Source organism: Eurypyga helias, unplaced genomic scaffold, assembly GCF_000690775.1.
Source record: "Eurypyga helias isolate BGI_N326 unplaced genomic scaffold, ASM69077v1 scaffold18555, whole genome shotgun sequence".
In the NCBI taxonomy this organism is placed as follows: domain Eukaryota; kingdom Metazoa; phylum Chordata; class Aves; order Eurypygiformes; family Eurypygidae; genus Eurypyga; species Eurypyga helias.
Genome location: NW_010251023.1, coordinates 2,181 through 25,724, shown reverse-complemented (window position 1 = coordinate 25,724; position 23,544 = coordinate 2,181). Strand labels below are relative to the sequence as shown.

At 38.5% G+C, this 23,544-nt stretch overlaps 1 protein-coding gene across 1 annotated transcript in view; it reads left to right on the top strand.

Moving 5' to 3' along the window:
• Window positions 1-159: 159 nt before the first annotated feature.
• THOC2 (THO complex 2) overlaps window positions 160-23,544 on the top strand; it is a gene marked incomplete at its 5' end in the record, with an annotated part of 25,280 nt that continues 1,895 nt past the window's right edge. Inside the window, 25 exons of the mRNA XM_010151884.1 lie at window positions 160-290; window positions 378-479; window positions 1,704-1,788; window positions 2,744-2,837; window positions 3,315-3,395; window positions 3,646-3,742; window positions 5,340-5,457; window positions 6,206-6,385; window positions 6,971-7,135; window positions 7,791-8,066; window positions 8,567-8,708; window positions 10,520-10,677; window positions 11,790-11,918; window positions 12,412-12,543; window positions 12,628-12,812; window positions 13,579-13,763; window positions 14,057-14,159; window positions 14,519-14,952; window positions 15,743-15,801; window positions 17,295-17,330; window positions 21,308-21,445; window positions 21,788-21,857; window positions 21,930-22,087; window positions 22,713-22,789; window positions 22,889-22,936. Of these exons, the coding sequence (XP_010150186.1) occupies window positions 160-290; window positions 378-479; window positions 1,704-1,788; window positions 2,744-2,837; window positions 3,315-3,395; window positions 3,646-3,742; window positions 5,340-5,457; window positions 6,206-6,385; window positions 6,971-7,135; window positions 7,791-8,066; window positions 8,567-8,708; window positions 10,520-10,677; window positions 11,790-11,918; window positions 12,412-12,543; window positions 12,628-12,812; window positions 13,579-13,763; window positions 14,057-14,159; window positions 14,519-14,952; window positions 15,743-15,801; window positions 17,295-17,330; window positions 21,308-21,445; window positions 21,788-21,857; window positions 21,930-22,087; window positions 22,713-22,789; window positions 22,889-22,916 (3,363 nt within the window). The remainder of the gene's footprint in view (window positions 291-377; window positions 480-1,703; window positions 1,789-2,743; window positions 2,838-3,314; window positions 3,396-3,645; window positions 3,743-5,339; window positions 5,458-6,205; window positions 6,386-6,970; window positions 7,136-7,790; window positions 8,067-8,566; window positions 8,709-10,519; window positions 10,678-11,789; window positions 11,919-12,411; window positions 12,544-12,627; window positions 12,813-13,578; window positions 13,764-14,056; window positions 14,160-14,518; window positions 14,953-15,742; window positions 15,802-17,294; window positions 17,331-21,307; window positions 21,446-21,787; window positions 21,858-21,929; window positions 22,088-22,712; window positions 22,790-22,888; window positions 22,937-23,544) is intronic.

Sequence of the window (23,544 nt, the reverse complement as noted above, 5' to 3'; positions counted from 1 at the left end):
GTGTGCCTTCCTATTCCATTCCATTTTTTGTTTAGGACGTCTTGATCTTGTGGCAAACTTGGATTTTCAGTCCACTAGGATGTGCAGTTCATGCATATCTGCATAGCATCGCCTCTGATTTACTTGATAGTTACCTTGAGCTTTGTGTCTTTATCTCAGGAGCTGCTGTTCAGCTGTTTGTTGAGTATCACCGATCAAGTCTTGCTTCCGTCCCTCTCTCTGATGGACTGCAATGCATGCATGTCTGAAGAATTATGGGGAATGTTCAAAACTTTTCCATACCAGTACCGGTGAGTGGAGTAATCCATTTCCATTCTTTGCAAGTGGTCTCTTGAATTGTCAGTCTAAAAAACAGTTTTCCTTTATAATCTTTAAAGGTACCGTCTTTATGGTCAGTGGAAGAACGAAACATACAACAGTCACCCGCTTCTCGTGAAAGTTAAAGCTCAAACCATAGACCGGGCCAAATACATCATGAAGTAAGTTGCCTAATTGCATAAATAATTATGAGCTGTGATACAACGTATTGCATGTCACCAGCTGAAGCAAAAAAACCTTGACAAATACATTACCTTTCTAATGGCTCAGGAATTTCACTGATAATCCTTGTTCATAAAGTATTTAACGTACTGTGATTAAAAACTGTCAGATAAGTAAGACGCAAGACAAATTTGTCACCAACAAGGGTATTTCATCTGTGAACAATGTCCCGTTAAATTATTTAAAACCTTTTACATGGGTATGCTGTAGTTTGATAAATTGCCTTCCTTATGGAAATGTCAGAGTGCAACATATTTTCTCCAGATACGGAGACTGCTTAATCTGAGGAATCTCAAAAATACTGTCACAGCTTCTGTAGGTTTTAAAGTAGGGCAGTAAGTTTAATGATTTATTCTCATCTTGAAGTGAGCTCAACAATTTCATGTTTACCTCCCATTCATGTCTGACATCACTGTCAGGGATTTGGATTCTCTGTTTTTTATTGCCAAAAGCATGCTATGGTTTCATAATGTGGATGAATGGAATCTTTAGGCATTTTTGTTACATAATTGTTACTGGTTAAAAGACACTGGAATTGCAGCTGTGAAAGCTAGAAACAATGATTTTGGTTCTCTTGTGAGTTGCTGCATGGCTAGCATTGACTGTAAAACTCTCACATCCTTCTTGTACAGTGGATTTCAGTTGTGCAGGTAAGCCACAGTGCTGTCAGTCCTTGGGATTGCTGTGTGTCCAGTTTACTTCTGGACACGTGTCTGACTTGAGGTTTCATGTTAAGCTCATGTCTTCGGTAGGGAATGCTGTGGAAGTGTAACAGTGAAATGAATGTTGTTTTTCAGTGAACAGAATGCAACAAATGCTAAATGACTGATCTGTGGTTGGAGAGGTTTGCAGGAGAAATTAATCACATGCTATTTTTATACGTGGTATAGGTCCCACTGACAACTTCCAAATGCAAAGTGCTCAAAGTGAAAACGAGAATACAGTCCATAGTAATACAAGGACACTGTTTGTACTCTCTTCCTATTGCAGGATGATAAATTTCAGATTCCCAGAGGAGTAGTATTTCTGTGCTTAGATTTCTTAAACGCATCTGCTAGTGAGAATTTAATCTCTGACTAATGAAGGTGTTTCTTCACTGGAACTAACCTGTTTTAGTATTCTTTCGGCCTGTCTGTTGCAATAAAATATGTTGTCTTTTGCAGGCGTTTAACTAAGGAGAATGTGAAACCCTCGGGAAGACAAATTGGGAAGCTCAGCCACAGCAATCCTACAATTTTATTTGATTATGTATGTAGATACATGTACTTGAATACTGTTTCACCCTAACAATAGGTACTAAAGTATAGGAAGGGACCTGCTGTCTTAGAGGGCAATTCTAATGTGGTGTTTTTTTGTTTTGTGGGGTTTTTTTTGGTTTTTTGTTTTTTTTTTTTTACTTTTGATGGAAAACTTTAAAATATGGTAATTTGCTAGTACTGCACAGGTCTGAGATTAAATATGGCAACAGCTCTTGAGTAACCAAGACTGCACAGAATATTACATCCACTTACATGGGTGAAGTACTTAACTTGAGATAGTCGAGGTGGGTCTTGACTACAAGGATGTGCTGATCAGGTTATGCATCATGCAGATGCAAGTTGCGTTGCTCTGGGCAGTTGTGTATGTGTATGATGAAGGATACATCAGGGTCATTTAGAAGAAAACAAAGCTTTGAAGTCTGAAATACACCTATGAAGACTGAGGATTTTTTTAACAAATTAACAAATCTGACTTGTGATTATTGATCTGCCAGTGTTTAGATTTTCCTTGAAGAAATTAATAGCGTAATACATGCACAGCGCATGTCATGTACCAGAGAACTTTCTAAAGCTTGATAAAATTTACTTGTAAGTTTTCATGACCTAGGTTCATTTTTTAAAGTCTTTTACTATCATAAGTAGCAACAGAAACTTACTGCTGAGGCTTATGATTCTTAAGAAATCTTATTGAATGTTTTCAGTTTTATTTTCTGATAATTGAAGAGAAAAATAAATATTTTTACATGTTAGAGACATGTTTCACTGTCTCTAAGGTACCAGATAAATGGCTGATACTATGTATAACTTTGAAAGTGGTTTAGGACCTTCTGAAAAATTAATTTCAAAGGATGTTTTGTGTAGGTTTTGAAGAAGGGTTTGACTTATTGTGTGAAACACAAGGAGTACTGTTCCTGTTGAGCTGGATGTCTTTTTGTAACTTTCAGATTTTATCCCAAATACAAAAATATGATAACTTAATAACTCCAGTGGTTGATTCACTGAAATACCTCACCTCGCTGAACTACGATGTCTTGGCATGTATCCTTTTATGTAAATCAATACGTCTAGTTACTGACAAAGTTGCAGTTGTAGCCAGATTAAATCCGTTGTCTGTGAGTAAATGTTATCCTCTATTTTCTATTCATACTACTTTTTGCTGTAAATTTTAGTGAAGTTTGCAAATACCTTTGTATTCTTAGTGTGTTAGAACCATCTCTATTCATTTTTTTCACGCTATGAAAGTTATACTTTATTTTTAAGGGTTTTGTACTACTTTCACTCGGTTTCTGAAGGCATAATGATCATTTAAATATGTAAATACTGCTTTTTTAAGTTACCTGAGTTATTTTAAGTTTAAAATATTTCATGATTTTATTTTTTATACCATACCTATGTTAGTGGATCCCCTATGTCAAGCTTGCTGTACTTGCACGTTGTGTCCTATTACAAATTGTGGACCTGGAAACACAGGTCTTTTACAAATTTAGGAAAAATTTTCTCTTAACTCCACTAAAGACTGTATCATTGAAGCTCTGGCAAACCCTGAGAAGGAGAGAATGAAGCATGATGACACTACCATCTCAAGCTGGCTGCAGAGTTAGTGTCCTTATTTTATTACATTATTGTTTAAAATAGTTCACTGTCCTGATGACCTGCCTTCAGCGATCAGTATTTCACTTGGATCTACCAGATAATTTTTTTTACACAAAATGAACAGCTGACAAGTTAAATCAATAGGAAACTTTTTTGTATTACAAAAATACTTATATTCCTAACATTCCACATGTACTTCATTTATGCTTCTTGTCTCTTGAGGCACGGTCACAGCTGTTTCTCCTCACTTTAGGTCTGGCTAGCTTCTGTGGTGCAGTTTTCCGAAAATACCCAATTGAACTTGCTGGTCTCCTTCAATATGTAGCCAACCAATTGAAAGCTGGGAAAAGGCAAGTCTTGCACAACTGATCTTTATAAACTCAACTTTTACAACTTTCTATTTGGGTGTTTGCTGATACGTGGGCACTTGATGTGGTGTTTACTCTAGTAGTGGTAAAACTCCATTTATAATACCAGGAAGGCTAAGGAATTTAAATAGCAGAAAGAAAAATATCCTCTTTAGTATACCATTTTTGCTCTAATTGTGTAGTTGACATGTCACTTTTGAAGTGCTGATTTTTCATCTGTGACTTATTCTTAAATAACCAGACATGGGGAAAAAACCTGCCTGTCTTTTTAATGTTGTTGTCATAACAGTTGCTTATTTTTTATATAATGTACAATATCTGTGATATAAAAGATAAAACTGACCGTTACAGTTTTAGTTTGTTCTTTCTCATAATGTCTTCTCTGCAGTGATGGCTCCTAACATTTTAATATTATTTTAAATACTTTGTCCAGTTTTTCAATGGCAGTTGAATTGCTTCTTCGTATGTCAGTGTTAATTGTAACTCAAAATTTCAAACAAGGCTTCCAGTTTGAATCTTCCTTTTGTCCTTCCATCATCATCACCACTTAGTATTGTTTCATTTATATATTTAAATTTACTGTGTTATTTTTATCACAGGTGAGTATTAACTTTTTCCTATTCAGAATCCCCCTATGCTTACTGAAAGACAGCTTACCAGGGGAGATAATGCAGCATGTTATTTTAGGGCATTTATGTTAGAAATATAGTCTTTTCCCTGCGATGTAGACACGCAGTCTCATGTGCTCCCTTGTCCCCAATTTGTTTTGTATTCTGATGATGGTACAATCACATTGAGCTACAGAGGAGAGGTAAGTAATGTTTTTTGTCTTTCCCCAGAATTAAGTATTAAGACTAAGTATTTTGGGAGAAAGAAAACTTATCTTTAATATTCAGGTTAGTATTTGGGATTGTAGAAACAAAATGGATTTGCAACTCTGACCAGTTTCATATACTGGAGTATTGCAGGTATTGGAATCAGAGTATATGCTGGTATTGCATAGTTCCTGGACAGAAAACATACTTATGGTTGGAAAAGCAAACAAAAATACGAACAATAGAGATTATTTAAATATGAAACTTTGTTTTGGAGTGTATGAGTCACTGCTTTTTGCAAGCAGGTCACAAATTTCAGAACCTACTGGAAAATATTTCTTATTTGAATGAATCCAAGGCTGTATTCTAGAATTTTTTAATAAAATTTATAATATTCAAAGTTCATCAAGTAACTATATATATACAGTATGAAGTATGTAAAGCGACAGAAGGGAGCAGTGAAGTTTGATTAATTTGTTAATACTTAATAGCACCACACCCACTGTTTTCAAAAACAATGACATTGTTCTGCAGGGCTTCTGGAAGCCAGCTATTGAATGCCTCCACTGCTTTTAAGTACTTTTTACTTGCAGTAAAGAAATCCTTGTGCTCTCAGCATACTAGTTTCTTCTTCGAAAAGGAATGACAATGTTACTTGTTTTAATGTGCATCATAGTGTTGCTTTGTATTGTATACTGAATGTCAGCTTCCATTTCTTAAACAAATTTTCTTGTCTTTGCTCCACTTTTCTGTTTTCTGTGCAGCTTTGATTTGCTCATTTTAAAAGAGGTAGTACAGAAAATGGCAGGGATTGAAATTACAGAAGAAATGACAGTGGAACAATTGGAAGCCATGACTGGTGGAGAACAGTTAAAAGCGGAGGTGTGTTCCTGTTTGTTTAGTAATAGCTGTTGCTTATTAATGGTGGTTCTAAAGGCTCTGATTCATCAGCTCTGGCAGCATAGCTGAGAGATGTTCCTGTTTTCATCAGCGAGCTTCCCACTCCATTGAGCTTCCAAGCTTTCCAGACAGGCAGCCAAGACAATGTGGAGATGGGCTGTAACTGTGCTTCGCAGCATCTCGTATTAACGAAAGCGGCCAGATCTGCGAATTTATAGCAGCCAGTGAACTTGTGTGTTGTGCAGTCCTGCTGGTTTAGCTCTGCGGTGGGGGTAGCAGCTCTCCGAGTGGAGTAACATCTTGCATCACTTTAACAGTTAAGCTGTTGCAGCGTTGGTGTCAAAGACCTAGGTGAGCCTGACCGAGACTCAACTCTCTAGGGGGTTGAATACCTATAATTGGAACTAAAACCTGAAGTTCCTTTATTATTATTAAGAATAATATTTATCCTAATTAAGAGACTTTGAGCAGATCACAGCAGACCTAGGTCTGAAGTGCAATGTCATGATACCTGAGCTGAAATGTCACTCTTCCTTTACTGCGTAAGAGACTAATAGCATGCAAGACTAGTTAGTTTCTGATTCTTATATACCTAAGTTTCAGGACAGGATCCAGAGAGCGTTACTGATGGACAGGAAACTGTAGTGATGTGATTTGTCAGAAACATGGATGGTTTCCATTTGTGATGTGCTGTTTCCAAACTTGGGCAACTTTTTTCTGTCCCGTGCAGGGTGGATACTTTGGCCAAATCAGGAATACGAAAAAATCGTCTCAGAGATTGAAAGATGCTTTATTGGACCACGATCTTGCCCTCCCACTGTGCCTGCTTATGGCTCAGCAAAGAAACGGTGTGATCTTTCAGGAGGGAGGGGAAAAACATCTGAAGCTGGTGGGAAAGCTGTATGATCAGGTGAGTAAACACACTGGCATTTATAAGAACCCCTCTGTTTCTTCAGTAACTTCTAGTGTGTTGGCACAGTATGTAAGAAGTCGGCACAATAAATAGGAATATATAAGGCTACTCAGTTAGTTGCAGTGATGCTATTATTAAAATATATGGGTGTATTTAAATATATTATATTGGCAAGTGACTTCTGAGTGAAAGATTGAAACCTCATTTGTCATACAGAGTTCTTAAGTTGGTTATTATGTTTTTCTGATCTTACTTTGTTAGAGGAACTAACTCTTTTAAAGAAGCATCCTGAATTCTTTTGCTGCCTTAGGCAGTAGGAACCAATTTCATTTGTCTGGTAGAACAGAATGCTCTTACAGTTCTACTGGCTTTTGTAGGGCTTTTTTTTGTTAGAGTTGAGTCAGCACTGAGTGACAGAAGTATGTGGCATGAAAAATGTAGCATCTCTTCCCCCAGGAGAAAATTCTTGCTGTATTATGTGGTGTTAACTTTTTAAAAGAAAAATAAAGCTTTCAGGCTCTCCCTAACTTCACTTTTGAACAAAATAATAGTTTACTAACTTTTTCTATCTTTCACATGTAGTGCCATGACACCCTGGTACAGTTCGGTGGGTTTTTAGCATCGAATCTAAGCACAGAGGATTACATTAAGCGAGTGCCTTCTATTGATGTTCTCTGTAATGAGTTTCACACACCTCATGATGCTGCATTTTTCCTCTCGAGACCCATGTATGCACACCATATTTCAGTAAGTACAACTCTTCTGTTTGCCTGCTGTATCACATACTGATGTATGTATTAGGTTCTTGCTGCAGTTTGTTTGCTAAATGAAACTTGCTGAAGGTTTATGAGTTGAAGTAGAAAGAGAAGCTGTAGGCTGGAACAGGTTATCCTTTATCTTCATAGAAAATGAGGCCTGTGTGTCAGCTTTCACACAACTGACAGAAGTTGTAGGTAATAAAGTCATCTTTTCTGACAGTTTGGGTGATCAGTAGGAGTTCTCTCCCTCCCTGTTCCCTCAAATGACGCAATTGTTCTGCAGATGTTTTAGATGCATTTTGGCAGCAGCAACACTTTCCTCCACAGCAAAAAGGTGTGGCGTCTCAGCAAGTGTCAGAAATAAATCTGTCTCTGCATCTCAAAATGTTAAATATTGAGAGCAACGTTTACTTGGTGTAGTATAATGTGTTACTATAACAACAGATAGCAGCATCAGGGAGGAAAGATAAATCCATCCAATATGGATAAATAGTAAAAGTTCTGTACAGTGTTCTTTGGTGCTTTATATACATAAATGACATTCCACATGTGCAAATGTTATATAAAAAGGTTTTTCAGAAAAGTTTAATTTTACTGTTTGTGTACAAAGATTACAAATTTTTCACTTTTTTTTCTATCCACAGTCAAAGTATGATGAACTAAAAAAAGCTGAGAAGGGAAATAAACAGCAGCATAAAGTTCACAAATACATTACATCGTGTGAGCTGGTGATGGCTCCTGTTCATGATGCTGTGATTTCTCTGCACCTTCCCAAGGTTTGGGATGACATCAGTCCACAGTTTTATGCTACGTTCTGGTCTTTGACAATGTACGACCTTGCCGTCCCACATTGTAGCTATGACCGAGAAGTCAGTAAACTTAAAGCCCAGATGAAAGCCATAGATGACAATCAGGAAATGGTATGTTTATATAATCTTACGGTCCAGTTTAAACTTTCTAACCTTGAAAGGCTTCAGAGGGTGGTGAGGCACTGGCACAGGTTGCCCAGAGAAGCTGTGGATGCCCCATCCCTGGCTGTCTTCAAGGCCAGGCTGGATGAGGCTTTGAGCAACCTGGTCTAGTGGAAGGTGTCCCTGCCCATGGCAGGGGGGTTGGAACTGGATGGTCGTTAAGGTCCCTTCCAACCCAAACCATTCCATGAGTCTATGACTGTGTTTTCATGAAATCTTATAAGAAGGTCATTTAGATCTGTGTTTCAGAAAGCAAACTTTGACACCTCTGTTCACTTGTGTCTTAACTGTAGTCAGCCGGTGTTCATAAAATCAGTTGGTTTTTATTTCACGAAATGTTCTGCTTTAGTAAGCTTTTCCAGTATTCTTTAGCATTATCAGGAATTCAATTGCTCTATCTGTAGCAGGTGTTGCTATAATACTAAATGAGTTGCACTGGTATTTTATAGCCTCCAAATAAAAAGAAAAAAGAAAAAGAACGTTGCACAGCTCTTCAGGACAAGCTCGTTGAAGAGGAGAAGAAGCAGTTGGAGCATGTGCAGAGGGTGCTACAGAGGCTGAAACTAGAGAAGGATAACTGGCTTCTGGCAAGTAAGTGTGTGTAGGGGAAAGACTCTGGATGTTGTTGTGGTCATCACTGTCCCCAGAATTAAAGTTTAGCTTGCACTAATAATTTTAACTTTAAAATTTCGTCTCTTCATATATAGAGGTCTGTTAGCAAGGTAAACAATTAGAATGTAATGTCCTTGCTGCAAATGCCGAGTAGTTAGTTTTCAGGGAGATGTTTTGCTTATTTCATGCAATGTCAAGACCTTTTAAATATTGCACTAATTTAGAAAATAAGACATTGACTTAATTCAGTGGCAAGTTGTAATTGCAAGATGGATTGCACTTATTTACTGCAGTTAGAATGCTGCCAAGTTAGGATAATTGCTACGTGGCAAGAAATAGGCATGTGAAGGCTCAGTGAGTGGTCTGAGTGAACTTTTGAGTCCTGTGATTAGGAGCAATATGCCAGTGTTTGGCAATAACACAAACCCTCTTCCACTGACAAGATAAGTATTGTGCCAGCCGAACAGCACCACGGAACGAAACAGCGTGCACATGTTTCATACTGCACGTATGCAGGAGGCAGGAAAAACTTTTTTCTCTGACAAAGCCTCTAATGTTTCATATTGATTGTGAACTCTACTATTATGGTTAATCTGAAATGTTTTTCTCTGGTCAGTTTTCTCTGGAAGAACTTCCAGTTTGTAGCTGGAAGTAGTTGTTCGTCTGTCCCAAGGAGCCTAGCATAATCCAGTGGAAAAGCGTTTTATTGTCCGACTCATGTAAGATACACCCAACTGGTTTAATGAAGAAGCATTGACAGTTAAATCAAGAAAATTTATTCCCTCTAAATACTTCATGTACTGGTGTGGACAGCATATTAGCTACGTGAAATTACTGATTGAAAAATTACTGGCTGAAGCTTGGTCTAGGGCTGATAAATTTGTTGGCTTAAGGAAGCACCCAATGTAGTGAACAGTTATGACTTGTGCTCTACAGCCCCTGGAAGAATCCCAGTGCAAAACCACCAGTTGCCCTTACGAGGATCATGACTGTTCTTCCTCTGAAGGCATCTGTTTGCAGTCTTCAGTTCTGTGTTTCCATCCCCATGTTTATTTTCTTCCTGTCTTCCTTTTGAGCTGTACATCCCTCCCAGCTTGTTTTCACGCTCCTTTTTAAATGGGCAAGAGCTGCCATGGGACCAGTTTGGGTATGTGTTTGGCTGCTGTGTTGACCAACCAGTGGTTGGTCAAATGGAACAGGTAACTGTTGAGCACACAGCGCAGACTTTTTTACTCAGTGGTAGAATAAAACTTTCTCAAAATGTGGCTTTTGGGATGGTGGTTTACTGAAGACTGTTGCTCTGTTTAAATTCCTTTAATGTTCACTTGTTGGAAAAATGATTGTTAAGGGATTGTGTATAGGTAGTACATCCTTCTGTTTCTAGGGAAACTGAGCTGAAAATCAGCCCCATCTAGAAAGGAGAAAGCAAGTGTTCTAAGGAAATAGCAGATGGTGTTCCTTTTGCTGATGTGCAGAATTTGAGTAGTTGAGGTTTACCAATTGTTTTCTAAGCATTTTTTTCCCCCATGGTGTAATAGAAGAATTTTACCAATAAGAAATAAAGATTTGCTATAACCACTCTCCTGCCCTCCCCCCATCCTCACACAGTTAAGCCTATTTGACTTTTTCTGAGCAGTGCCAACGATTTATCGGGAATACAAGCGGCCTAGTGTACGAACTCAGGAATACGGATGTGTGATACTGAACTTCCTGGGAAGAGAGTAGTTGAGTATTAAACTATTAACTAACATTTTCTTCCTCTTTTCCCCTCAATTTTCCTTTTTTTAAAGAATCTACCAAAAATGAGACTATCACAAAATTTTTGCAGTTATGTATATTTCCTCGATGCATTTTTTCGGCGATCGACGCAGTTTATTGCGCTCACTTTGTAGGACTGGTGCATCAGCAGAAAACGCCCAACTTCTCCACGCTTCTCTGCTATGACAGAGTAAGTAGCTAGAACAGTGTGTGTGTTTTTACTTAGTTACGAGCATGCAAAACTAGTATCCCCCCTGCCTCCCAAAAGAAGGAAACAAAATCATTACCTATGTTTAACTGTAGAATCTGTGACAATTAATAGTTCCCTTTTGTACTTAAGATTCCACAAACCAAGTTCTCTTGGAGCTTTAGAGGATTATTTTCAAGACACTTTTGATTTGTCCTAATGAAACATGAGTTTCAGAGCAAAGTCATTAGTAGTCACAGGAGAGACATTCAGGTCTTGCAACCTTCCTGCACTTCCTCAGCCCTTGTGTAACCCTCCAATTTTAGCTGTGTGTGTCCTACTGCCATAGTATCAGCTTTCTTACGCTTGCTCCCAAAAGCAGCACCCTTGGGACCCTTCGTACCCTGGTGAATGGTAGTACCCACAGCAGGCAGTTTGTATCACTCCTGAGACATGGGACAGGGCTCCCATGGTGACATGGGGAGTACTCTTGACAGCAGTAGCAGCCTGGCTTTCTGTGAGAAACAGGGCAGTTGGAGTAGGTATTTGTTCAGGCTGTTCTTACTGACATAGCCCTTCTTTTTACCCTGTGGAGAACGTAGATGGAAGACTCTTGCAGGGTGCATTCAGCTCCAGCAGTACCAGCTGACTGTACTGTTCTGGGGTATCAGAACCATGCTGGCACTTGAGCATTCCTATTCAAATAATCAGTCAGTGTTGTAGGGGACAGAAGTAGAGAACTGCATGAGCCCTGATGAAGTGTGCAGGCTGGGAAAGAAGTCTTTTTGCATGCACTTAGCTAGGTGCTTACTTCTACCTGCTTGAATAAATGATTAATTTGAAAACTGAACAGTTACATGCCAATGACACACTTCATGGAAAACCGTGTCAGCAGCATCTATGTGCAGTGCTTAGATTCTGGGCTAAGTGTGAAGGACTAGCAATTGGGTAATTAAGTATTTTAAACATGCTGAGAATGTTGTAAGGGATTGCCTTTATATTTAGAAACCAGCTTAATGGTGGTTGAGATGGGAGAAATTTGAAATTCTTGTTGGTTCCTAATCCTTCTATAATTCATTAAAGCCATTGTAACTCTTTGCCACTGCTGTTTACAGGTTTTCTCTGATATTATATATACAGTTGCAAGTTGCACTGAAAATGAAGCTAGTAGATATGGCAGGTTTTTATGCAGTATGCTGGAGACTGTGACGAGATGGCACAGTGACAGAGTCATATATGAAAAGGTATGTGAAGTTAAAACGTGTTTGCCCATGAGAATATGTAATGGTTACTTGTGTAATTCAGCCCAATAAAAATGGACTTAGTGAAATCGTTAGACTTAAACACTGAATTCTTCTGACTGCATAATCTTAGAACTGAGTTTCTGGAATACATGTAGTTCCAATAGAAATAATTTTGTATAGTGTCTAAAAAAAATAAAATCTTACATTTCTGATTTTCTCCTAGCTTATCTTGAAGGTAATTTAGGGAGGATATGGAAACTCACATAGTACTCCTTGCAAAAGCTAGTTAAACTGTGAATATCTTTTCTCTCACCCATAACTAAGATGTCAACATACATAAGCTTTTAAAAAAAGTATGTGTTTTGTGAAGTGTGATTGTGTCTTAGCCTTTAGCAGAAGAAATGAAAAAGTGCTTCAGTTGTCGTACTTATGCAGAATTATTCTTATCCTTCTTGAAATCTTTTCCTTTTTTTTAATTTTGATGCACATGCAGGAATGTGGCAACTATCCAGGCTTTCTGACTATATTGCGGGCAACTGGATTTGATGGTGGAAATAAAGCTGATCAGTTGGATTATGAGAATTTTAGACACGTGGTACACAAATGGCATTATAAATTAACTAAGGTAAATAAAGATGCTGAGAAACTTTGGGGTTTGGAAGCTTTAATTACAAAAACCCAACTTGATGAGATTTAATTTGTGTTCTAGGCTTCTGTGCACTGCCTTGAAACAGGTGAATACACACATATCCGAAACATCCTGATCGTGCTGACCAAAATCCTTCCGTGGTATCCAAAAGTGCTGAACCTGGGCCAAGCCTTGGAAAGAAGAGTACATAAGATATGTCAGGAAGAGAAAGAGAAGAGACCTGATCTATATGCATTGGCTATGGGGTAACAACACCTTACTTTAAGAAAGTGGTTAAAAGTGGATCATGAAAGGCTTCTAAAGACTCGGAACTGTTACAGTCCTAACATTTGGTTTTTACCTTGTCACAGAAGATTCGCTATCCTGCATCTCAGGGCTGGCAGTGTGAAGGAAAACTTCCATTTTGTGCTGGATGATCACTAATTTCCTTTACAAGACTCTAGTAAAACACTTAAATAGTAAAGATTTCCACTCACAAGAGCACAGCTTAATTTTAGAGAAACAGTATTGCAGCAAGTAGATAGGAGGGAGAGTAAAATGAAGAAAGCCAAGGGCTATTGATGAAAGACCGCTTAGATTTTGGAAGTTTATTTGATTCTAAAATGCTAAACCAAAATGCTTAGTTATGTTTGCATCTTCCTGTGATGAATGCAGAATCATCCACGTATGCTTGAGGGGCAGTCCAGGTTGCCCTAACAGTTTGAAGTTTTGTTAGTCGGTTGTTTCTTCTGCATGTTTGGTAGGAGGTGTGTGTGGTGGAGGTGGTGAAGAGTGTGTGGAGGTATGGTTTCTTCTGTGTCTAGTGGTTTTTGTTGCTGTTTTTCTGTTTTCTTGTGTGTTTTGTTTTTTTTTTCTTTTGATCTCATCGATAAAGGGGGACGAAACTGCATATCAGTTGGGAAAAACTGAGAAATAAATAACAAATGAATTGTTAGATTAGATCCTCATTTAAAATTCAACCCATGTTTTGCTTTATGTTTGTGCATATTTAACAATCTGTGCGACTTACAGCTATTCTGGGCAGTTGAAAAGTAGGAAGCATTTCATGATACCTGAAAATGAATTCCACCACAAAGACCCACCTGCCAGGAATGCTGTAGCTGCAACAGTACAGAACGGGCCAGGTGGTGCTGGGATGCCTGCACCTCTCACAATAAATCCAGTTAGACTGGAAGAAGGCGCTACTGAGGAGACTGGTAAACAAACCTATGATTGTTACTATTTTTTAGTACAATTCTTTTGACATTACTGGCTGTTCTCTTAAAATTTCACTCATTAAGCTGAAAAGAAAATAATTAAATGCGATGCTAAATAGGGGGGCAGTGTGTGTTCTTTACTTTTAGTTGGATTTGGGAGAGGGTGATCTGCATTAAAGTACTTTTAACTGTTAGCTACACGTGATCTTACATGAGTATGCTTAGGTACTTGTTTTATTTTAACCAGTAGGATGTATGTTGTTGAAATAAAGCTGTTCTCCTTTTTTAAATAGATAAACTAAAGGAGAAATCTCAGGGTGTGGTGAAAGTTATTAATAAAGCTGTCAACGCTACACCGAAGGTGACAACAAGCAATGGCAACAGTGCTTCTAACAGGTGAGGACAAATTACTCTTTGACCATAGAATTATATTTGAATCCGACCTGCCTTTTTTCCTTTCAGGCTCCATATAAACTACTTAGATCTCCTCAAAGTTTAGTAAATGAGATTATTTCTGTCAAGATATACAGCTGTACTGATCTGACACCGTTGTTAAATGCATTCCATTTTAGCTAAATAAAGATAAAACAGATGAGAACACTTGCTTGTTGCTATTCTGATAGAGACAGCAAATCTGAAATCTGACAGGGACTGCTTTAGGAGTTTCTATCAAACCAACAGAAATAAAACTCTCTTGTGATAAAGCCAGAGCTGGTTTATATGTATGCTAATTGACTTTTTTATTTTTCATGCAGCAAAATTATTAAAGAGAAAGATGATAAAGAAAAAAGTGGGAAGGAAAAAGATAAAGAGAAAAAAGACAAGACTCCAGCTGCCACTCCAGAGATGAAGGCACTAGGGAAGGATGGGAAAGATAAACCAAAGGAAGAACGGGCAAACAAAGATGATAAAGCAAGAGAGATCAAGGAGAAAACACCAAAATCTGACAAAGAGAAGGAAAAAGTCAAGAAAGAAGAAAAAGCTTCAAAAGAAGAGAAGTCCAAGACAGTGGTTACCATCGAGTCAAAGTCAACTGCAGAAAAAGAGAGAGAAAAGGAGCCGTCCAGAGAAAGAGATGTTGCGAAGGAAATGAAATCCAAGGAAAGTGCTAAAGGAGGAGAAAAGATGCCAGTAGCTGGGTCCTTGAAGTCACCTGTTCCCCGATCAGAAACATCAGAATCTGAAAGGGGTAAGTTTGCGTGCTTAATGTCTGCGTAATAGCTAGCCTTTTGGCACTGCCTTTTAAATATGGTTAGTGCCTACAGCAAGGAGTCAGGATATCTCCAAGAGGCAAACTGAGTGTGTGAACTTCACAGGTCCTCAATGAGTGCTTGTTTTCATAAAGCCTATCGTAATTTTTTAGTATGAGTCTAAATGGTCTTTCATTAAAATGAATGTGTTGTATTGGCCTTGCAAATTTTGCAAAAAATTAACACAAAATCCTGAAGAGTGTTCTCTGAGAGTTTCATCTTAGAGTTGAAAGAAAACAGGGATGTGGAAGATGTAGGCATTTTTTGTGTCCTTAAGAAGACTGCAGTAAGCTTTGTCAGTCCCTTCTTAAATTAAGGGTTAACAAGTCGTCAGTGTTGATATTTTAAGTTCTTAGTCTGAGGCTGATGATGAGTTTTATACTTCTACTGCTTAAGGCAGGCCAAGCAGAGGAGGGTTGTAATGCTTTCCATTGGGTTCACCTTTTTGGCATCTTCAGAGGAACTCTGATATTCAGATATAGACTTAACACAAAACGGAAGTTTGAAATGAGCATAACTTTGCAGCAGTCTGTTCACATTACACCTTTTCCTGCAAACTTTCATAAAGGGGGTCAGTGCATGCTGACAACTCTAAGAAACCCAAAATTGCCATAGTGACAGAACTCGCATTCTAGCTTAAATTACCTCGGTACTTCAGAAAGCCTTATCATTAGATTATGGTCTGTTCGTGTGTTTTGATTGTGATGTTTTCTCTTTTCTTTTCCTCAGAACAAAAACGCCGCAAAGTTGATACACATACTTCTCCATCACATTCCTCAACAGTAAAGGTTAGTATAGCCTGAGGAAGGCAGCACCCATGTTAGGCTCACAAGTTTGGGATGCCATGTTCGACTTCCTTCAAGTTTTGTGCCAAGTATACACTGGAACCACTGGAGGTTTTATGTTGCATTAGAAAATGCATTCCCTTTCTTTATTGGCGGACTGTCTTTTTTTCTATAAAAGTATTTTTGATTAACCAAAATAATGCTTCAAGGACCTAGCACAAATTTTGTAAATAGTGTTTGGAAATGGCAAGAGAATTTTTACACAGAAGTGCCTCCTTGTTTTAAGCAGTCAGTTTTTTTGGAGTGCAATGGTAGCTACAAGCAAACGAGTCTTTGCAGCAGAGTGGAGCATATTTTTCTGCACTTCTATTGAAGAATCTATAGCACTGAAGATTCCTGGATGATATGGGATGTACGATACCTCTGAATTCATCAGGCTTCTTGATGAGCATCATACCGATATGTGCCTTCTAAGGAGGAGTCTGGAAAGGAGTTCCATTTTAAAGTCTCCTTGGTGATCAGTTCTCCTGTAGTTGTGTATATTCAGTGCGCATGCAGCTTCTGTTGTACCTTCCCTTCGAGGTTTGTTTATTTCCAATGGGTTCCCACCATGTTGAGCCCTGCGTTACGATAAATCCAGATGTGGCAACCAAGCCTCCTACCCAGCAAAGAGAAACCCCAGGCATTCAAGCGCAGCACAAAACCATGGGCGTAGCCTACTTGAAGACTCAGGGTAGCCATTCCTTGCTCCATATATGTTTTATTTCTAAACCATCTATGTTCATGGAATCTTTGAATTTGCAGTACGTTGAACATTTCAAACTGTAAGTTACTAATATTTCGTCAAGAGCACTGTGATGGATTATGTGGGCCTTTAAACTTCACCATCTTACCAACTTTAAAGCACGCTTTTCTTTTTTTCTGTTTTTTCAGAGTTCATCTTTTTCTATGTAAGATTTCTTTGAAAGATTTAGGCTAATTTTTGAGATTCAAATAGATGTTACTAGTTTTGAGGAAGCAGGTGACAGTGAAAACATACTCAAAATGGCAAAGTTTTTCTTGCCTGTTTTTTGTAAATGGCAATGTAAAGTCATTCTAGAGCTCCTTCTGCCACATTTAACTGAGTGGAGAAGATCCAGGTTTAAAAACATTTTAAACGTTTCACCTGTGGTTCAGCTATAGTTAGTTAAGGCTATTTTTTTTCTTTATATTTTGTCTTGATGGGAGAGTTTTTTCAATTTTATGAAGAATTAGATATTGTAGTTAACTTAATAATTGGGTCTAGAGAACAGATATGACTGGGTGGTTTTTTCCTCTCATTTCTTTTTCAAAAATATTTCCATTTCTGTCTTTATTCAGTGCACAATATTAACATACCGTTTATTCCAGAAGGAGTAGCTGTTTTTTGTTTCAAGGGTACAGCCATGCTTCCCAAAGTTCCTCTGGTTTCTGAAAACTATTCCAGCTCACGTGTCATCTCCGTTCATTTTCTACAGGACAACCTCAACGAACTCAAGGACTCTTCAGCAAAGGTTTGAATCTTTTAGACACCACCAAAGTTTACTTTCATGTTTCGTTGCAGAGAGAACTTAACTTTTGGTCTTGTTGCAAACCCCATCAGGACATTCAGTCTCCATTCCTGTAAATGCTAGTGTAGTAACAGAGGTGCTTTTTTTCAAATGTAATGAAAATCCCCTGAATTTACCATTCTCAGTATTTATAAGAGATTTTATGGGTCAGTGTCTTTCTGGGTTCTTTCTGAAACTTTTAAGTTTTTAAATGTCCTTATGATTAAGCCATTTATTTGTCTGAAGAGGTAATAGAATAGTTAAAATAGTTCTTAAAATAGTTCTTTTTTGATACAAAAAAGTAGTTATTTAAACCCAAAAATATTTAGGACCCATCTCTGGAACATCAGAGATGCTCTTTCCCCTTACTACTGCTGCGTTTATGTTTTAGTGCCATAGTACTACATTTCTAAGCATCACAGACAACCTCCTAAATAATCATCTTTCTGCGTTTGCTTCCTGTAAATGCACTTCAGATTTCAGTATCTTACAGGAATGTATGCTAAAGAATGCTTTCAGGAGTTCATAGAATCATGGAGTACCAGGTTGGAAGGGACCTCAAGGATCATCTGGTCCAACCCCTCTTGGCAGAAGCACGGTCTAGACAAGATGGCCCAGCACCCTGTCCAGATGAATCTGAAAAGTGTCCAGCCTTGGGGAATTCACCACTTCCCTGGGGAGATTATTCCGATGGCCGATTGTTCTCATTGGGAAAAATTTTCCTGTTGATTCCAATCGGAATCTCCCCAGGAGTACCTTGTACCCATTACCTCATGGTGATTAGCCATCTTTTCCACGTGACTCCTTGTAAAAAGGGTGTCACCATCTTCGTTGTGGCCACATTTTAAACACTGGAACATGGTGATATTCCAGTATTTGGGATTATTGGATTTTATGTAAGTTCTGCAACTGTTCTGTTGCTTTTTTCAAAACTCAACCACTTGCACAGTAACAGTCACAAATACTCTAAGCTTGTTGGTATCTTAGGGTATGTGGTTAACAGGAAATGGATCAGATCTCCTAAAGCTGCTGTTAAGATTTTTAATTACACAGTTAATATCTATGTGTAACTAATTAGCACGAATGTTCAACACTTGGAAAATGCTGACCATTCAGACTTGGTCGATAACTTGCAGGTTTATCTAGGATTGCTTATACTCAGTTTAAAAATGCATAATGGGTTTTCATTTCCTGTTCTGTATTTACACTGCTGTTTTATTGTAGCTCTCTTTGTATAAAGAAAGAATTCAGAATGCTTTATATGTTTTAATTCAAAACAGCTCTGATTTTATAATGGATGCTTGTTGATGGAGTTTTTAATTGCATCTTTCCAGTACCAACCATACCTGCTCACAGGGAGAGTGTGTATAGGAAGCATCCTTTGATTCTTTCAATTGATGAAATTCAAGTGTCTAGAGATCGAATCCATGTACTTTAAAAAGATAATTTATAAATCATCATTATGGTATTTCGTATATTGTAAATTTTTTTGAAATGGGAAAACTTGGTTTGTCTTGAGCTCACATCTATCTGAAGTGTGTTGTAGTCCATATAATCTCACTTTTCCTTCCCTTACTGTGTTAGTCAAGGTTCAACTGGTTAATTGAAACTTCACTCAGGTTTTCATTAGTTAAGCTAAATTTTCATTTAAAGCTATTTATTTTACTTATTAACACATTAATGTGGTAATTGAGCAAACAGTAGAGCTGTGTGTAATTAAATGATCAACAAATAGCTTTTTTTCCTCTAGTCAATTTGAAAAGTTAAACTTTAGCATTAACTCTAGTACAATTGTGTAGGCTTAGCTGAAGGATGTTGCGGTTGTGTGTCATTTTGTGGATTTACTGTTTAAGTGCTCGGGGGGTGGGGGGTGTCCAACCCTTTCTTTCCTCTTCTGAATGCTGTTTTCTCTTCGTTCGCATTCAATGAGTTAATCTTCATTCCTCGGTGCCATTCTAACAGACTTAGGGCACTTCTTGACGGTGTCCCCTATACATGGTGTAAGACAAGCTAACTGTTCTTCGTTACTGCCATGTACTTGTTTGGGGAAAGGTTGGGATGTTCACAAGCCTCTAAGTTTGAGTTCTGCTTCCCCTGCAAGGTAGTAGAAGGCTAGTGCTGTTGTCTCCTTGCAGGCTTGCTTTCTTCCTGACTTTGCCCCATTTCTGGGGCAGACCTTTAAAATGCTGGTTTACGTTGCAGGTTCTAAAATGGATGGTGCCAGACTGAGTTACGTGTAGTGTTCGTGCTTGCTTTGGCCTCTGCCCAAGTTACACAACATACAACAGTGCCTGGAATTCGGGGTGGTTTCAGCATTTCTAGAAGTTGATAAAGCCTGATAAGCAAATCCCACCTTGCCCTGTAAAGAGGGGTGGGAGGCATGAAGTTTTCCAAAGTTCTTGGTTGGTAGCGGTGGAATCTGTCATGAATGACAGTGTGAACCTAAGAAATGGCATAGGAGAAAGCAGAGCTGCGTGTTTCCTTTCTCACATGGAAAACATCTCTGAGAGGCAACTGAATGGGGCTGCGTAGATAAAACACATCTGCAAGTTAAAAGCTGACAGCAAAGCAGGGAGCAAGGATGAATTTACCCGTAGAATGGCGATGTAGGAAATGGAGCAAGAAAAGAAGAGTGAGGGAAAAGAGCAGAAGGAGAAGGATCTAGTGAAAGGTGTGTTGAAGGTTCAGCCTTTGGCACAGGAGGGTAATAAATTCCAGTTAAGTAATAAAAGGAAGAGAGACCTACCACTGTCAGTATGACTTTCAACGTAAGATCAGGTTTTGGTAAGTTAAGCATTTACCGGAACTGGGGAAGAACAGGATTAATTTAATTAAAAGATGGAAACTGTTTGAAACAATATTTGGTTGGTTCAAGTGACTTCTAGATTTTTCCAAACTACTCTTCCACTTACCTTTCTTTGGTGTCCTTTTAAATGTGATGCCTCTTCAAAAAAATACAGAGTACACTTAATTAAAAGAGATCCCCACCCCCAATAAAATTGATAGTTTATCTAACTGGGGAAAGATTAAAGCATACTGATTTAAATTGGTGTGTTGCTGTAACTTTAAAATACCAAGGAATGGTGGTTTTAATTTAAAATGTGTTCTTTTTATTTTTTTATGAAAAACATTTCTTAGGAAGATGTAAATACGCAGTTGTAGTTTGAAAACCAGAATTAGTTACTGTGATGCAGTGATATTTGTGATGTATGTGCTACCTGGAGTACGTACACAGTAGCACTTAAGCTTGTCAACTGTTATATTTGACGTTCTCATCTTTCTGTTCTCCCCTGCAACCCCAGTTTACGTTAAAAATACTCAGCTTTGTAAAACTAGTATATTTGACAGCGCTTATCAGAATTGGTCAGGTGAGAGCGGAATAACCATCTAGAACGCTTTACAGAGCAAACCGAGCTCTGTGCTTGGCTGCTTTTGTCGTTTGAAGTTTAAGCTTAAAGTGGAGTTTTGTATTACTTTAGATAAAAAAAAAAAAAACCACCTTATCCAAAGCATTGGCTTAAATACTTTGTGGATTAAGATTATTCTTTAAGGAATAATTAGAACCTGTTTAAGTAGCTGGTTCCATTCATTTGTTGTAGGCAAGATGGATGTGTTAAGTCAGTCGAGGAACCAGCATATCCTGCTTCAGTAGTACTGCTGTCTGATTTGTTCTGAGGTCTCAAACAGTACTGGTAAACAACCTTGTGTGTATTTACTGTGTTTCCGTTAAGAGAAAGTGTTCTTGTACTTCCAGCGCTGAGAAAACAAAGCTATAGGTTAAATTATAGATGGCAAGTTTGAAACTGTCTTCCACCTCTTTCTGGAAAAGTGTTAATGCTTGGTTTTGCTCTTTGAGCTAGGTCTGTAATGTTAGAGTAAGACTTTATTTACACATCTGGGAATACATATTAACATTTGGTGATATTGCCTTAATTTAACAGCACTACATTAACCACACTACTCCAACACTGTCCAAGAGTAAGGAAAGAGAAGTGGACAAGAAAGACTTGGACAAGTCAAGGGAAAGATCCAGAGAGAGAGAGAAGAAAGATGAAAAGGACAGAAAAGATCGAAAAAGGGTTGGTGAAACTTTCATGACCTAGTTTAGCCAGTCGGTGTATACTCGGGAAGCTTTCTGTGCAAAGTCCTGGCAGCAGCGACGGGTTCTACAGCCTATCCAGGAGGGAGTGGGCCGTATCAGGGTGGATTTTCTTTTGTTCTCTTACTTTTTCAGAGGTCGGTTTCAAGTAATGCGTTCCCAACTTTCTCCCTTCAGAACAGATCTTGAGGAAGTTGACACAAGATGTGATAACTCAGTTTCGTTTTAAGTGTTAAACTAGCTCCCCAAAATAACACTGTAAGCAGCTGCGTCAGGAGTATGTTGTAATCGCTAACATCTGCATAATTGTATTTGGTGCCAGGATCACTCAAACAGTGACAGAGAGGTGCCGCAGGACTCGACCAAGCGACGCAAGGAGGAAAACGGAACAAGTACGTATTTGGTTGTGCGTGCGTGCTAGGCGTTTACCTGGTGGGAGTTACAACTGTCTGTTGTTTTTTCAGCTGGTTCTTCAAAACATAGTAAAAGTGAAAGTCCTTCTGATTCCCCTCGCTTAAATGAAAAGGAGAAGGAAAAGAACAAATCCAAATCTTCAGGAAAAGAGAAAAGCGATTCAATTAAAGCTGAAAAGATGGAGAAGAGCTCCTCTGGTAGCAAAAAGGTAAAATAAGCCACTCTCCTTCTGTAGATGATTATTTTGGATAGAACAAGCAGATTCTTTTTCCTAAATTATATTGCTGTTTTATGGCCTAAATTAGACAGACATCCCGTGAATGTGTAGGAAAACGTTTCTGAGAACTCTGGTATTTGTGCCTCTGAATGTTCTCAGCAGTCGCTCCTGGCAGGATTGCTTGGAGGAGTAGTTCATCACGGCAGTAGCCAGGAAGATTCAGAAGTTACTCTAAATTACTCAAAACCTACAGTAATTTATAGGCTGGTTTGGTGAAAGCAGGGCTAACTTACATATAAACCAGCCTGCTTACATTCAGATTTTCAAGTGCGTGTGTCAGCACAGCTGCTTTTTTTTGTGAGAACAGGTATGTATGCTGTTCATTTTAAAGAAAGACTACAGTGGTTCCCAGTTGTAGCTCGCTGGTGCCAGCGGTTATCGTAAACTGTGAGACAAGGTTAGAATGATCTCAAAACTCACAGAAGCTGATTACGGTCATTCTGACTGATGTTGGTTTATTTAGCTGTGGCCAGTTAAAACTTTATGAATAATCCTTCTAATCAGACAGGACAATGCATACTGTAATAAACAATTTCCCATATGTCTGTTTTTAAAGGAATCAAGACATGATAAAGAAAAAACAGAAAAGAAAGAAAAGCGAGACAGTACTGGAGGGAAAGAAGAAAAGAAACAATATCCTTTTACACATTAACGTTTCAGAAAAACGGAGACTCCTTTTATTTTCTGTAGGACAACAATTTCTTTTTTTTTTTCCCTTAATGTTGAATCTACTCATAAATCTTCAGACAAGCACAGATAATGAAGATTGTTCCAGCCAAGGTAAAGATTTTTTATCTACTCTGTTTGGCTCTGTCTGCTGTGGCTCCTTTTAGCTGGTGAAGGATATACAGAGAAAACGGCCTGGGTGTGAAAGGGCTGAAATCTCTCCTGGAAGGCTCCAGGGAGACCACCTAGCACCTTCCAATACCTGAAGGGGCTACAAGAAAACTGGGGGGGATGTTTCACAAGGGCCTGTAGTGACAGGACAAAGGGTAACGGGTTTAAATTGAAAGAGGAGAGATTTAGATTAGATATCAGGAAGAAGTTATTCCTGGAGAGGGTGGTGAGGCACTGGGACAGGTTGCCCAGATAAGCTGTGGATGCCCCATCCCTGGGAGTGTCCAAGGCCAGGCTGGATGTGGCTTTGAGCAACCTGGTCTAGTGGAAGGTGTCCCTGCCCATGGCAGGGGGGGTGGAACTGGGTGATCTTTAAGGTCCCTTTCAACCCAAACCATTCTATGATTCTATGAAATTATCCAGTGTGGGTGTTGTGGTTGTTTTGGGGTTTTTTTTTTTGAGTGGTTGTGTGTGTGGTTTTGCTGATATTCTTTTTTAATTCTATCCAAGGGAAAAAACCTTTCCCCATCATCAGCATAGAGACTGTATAG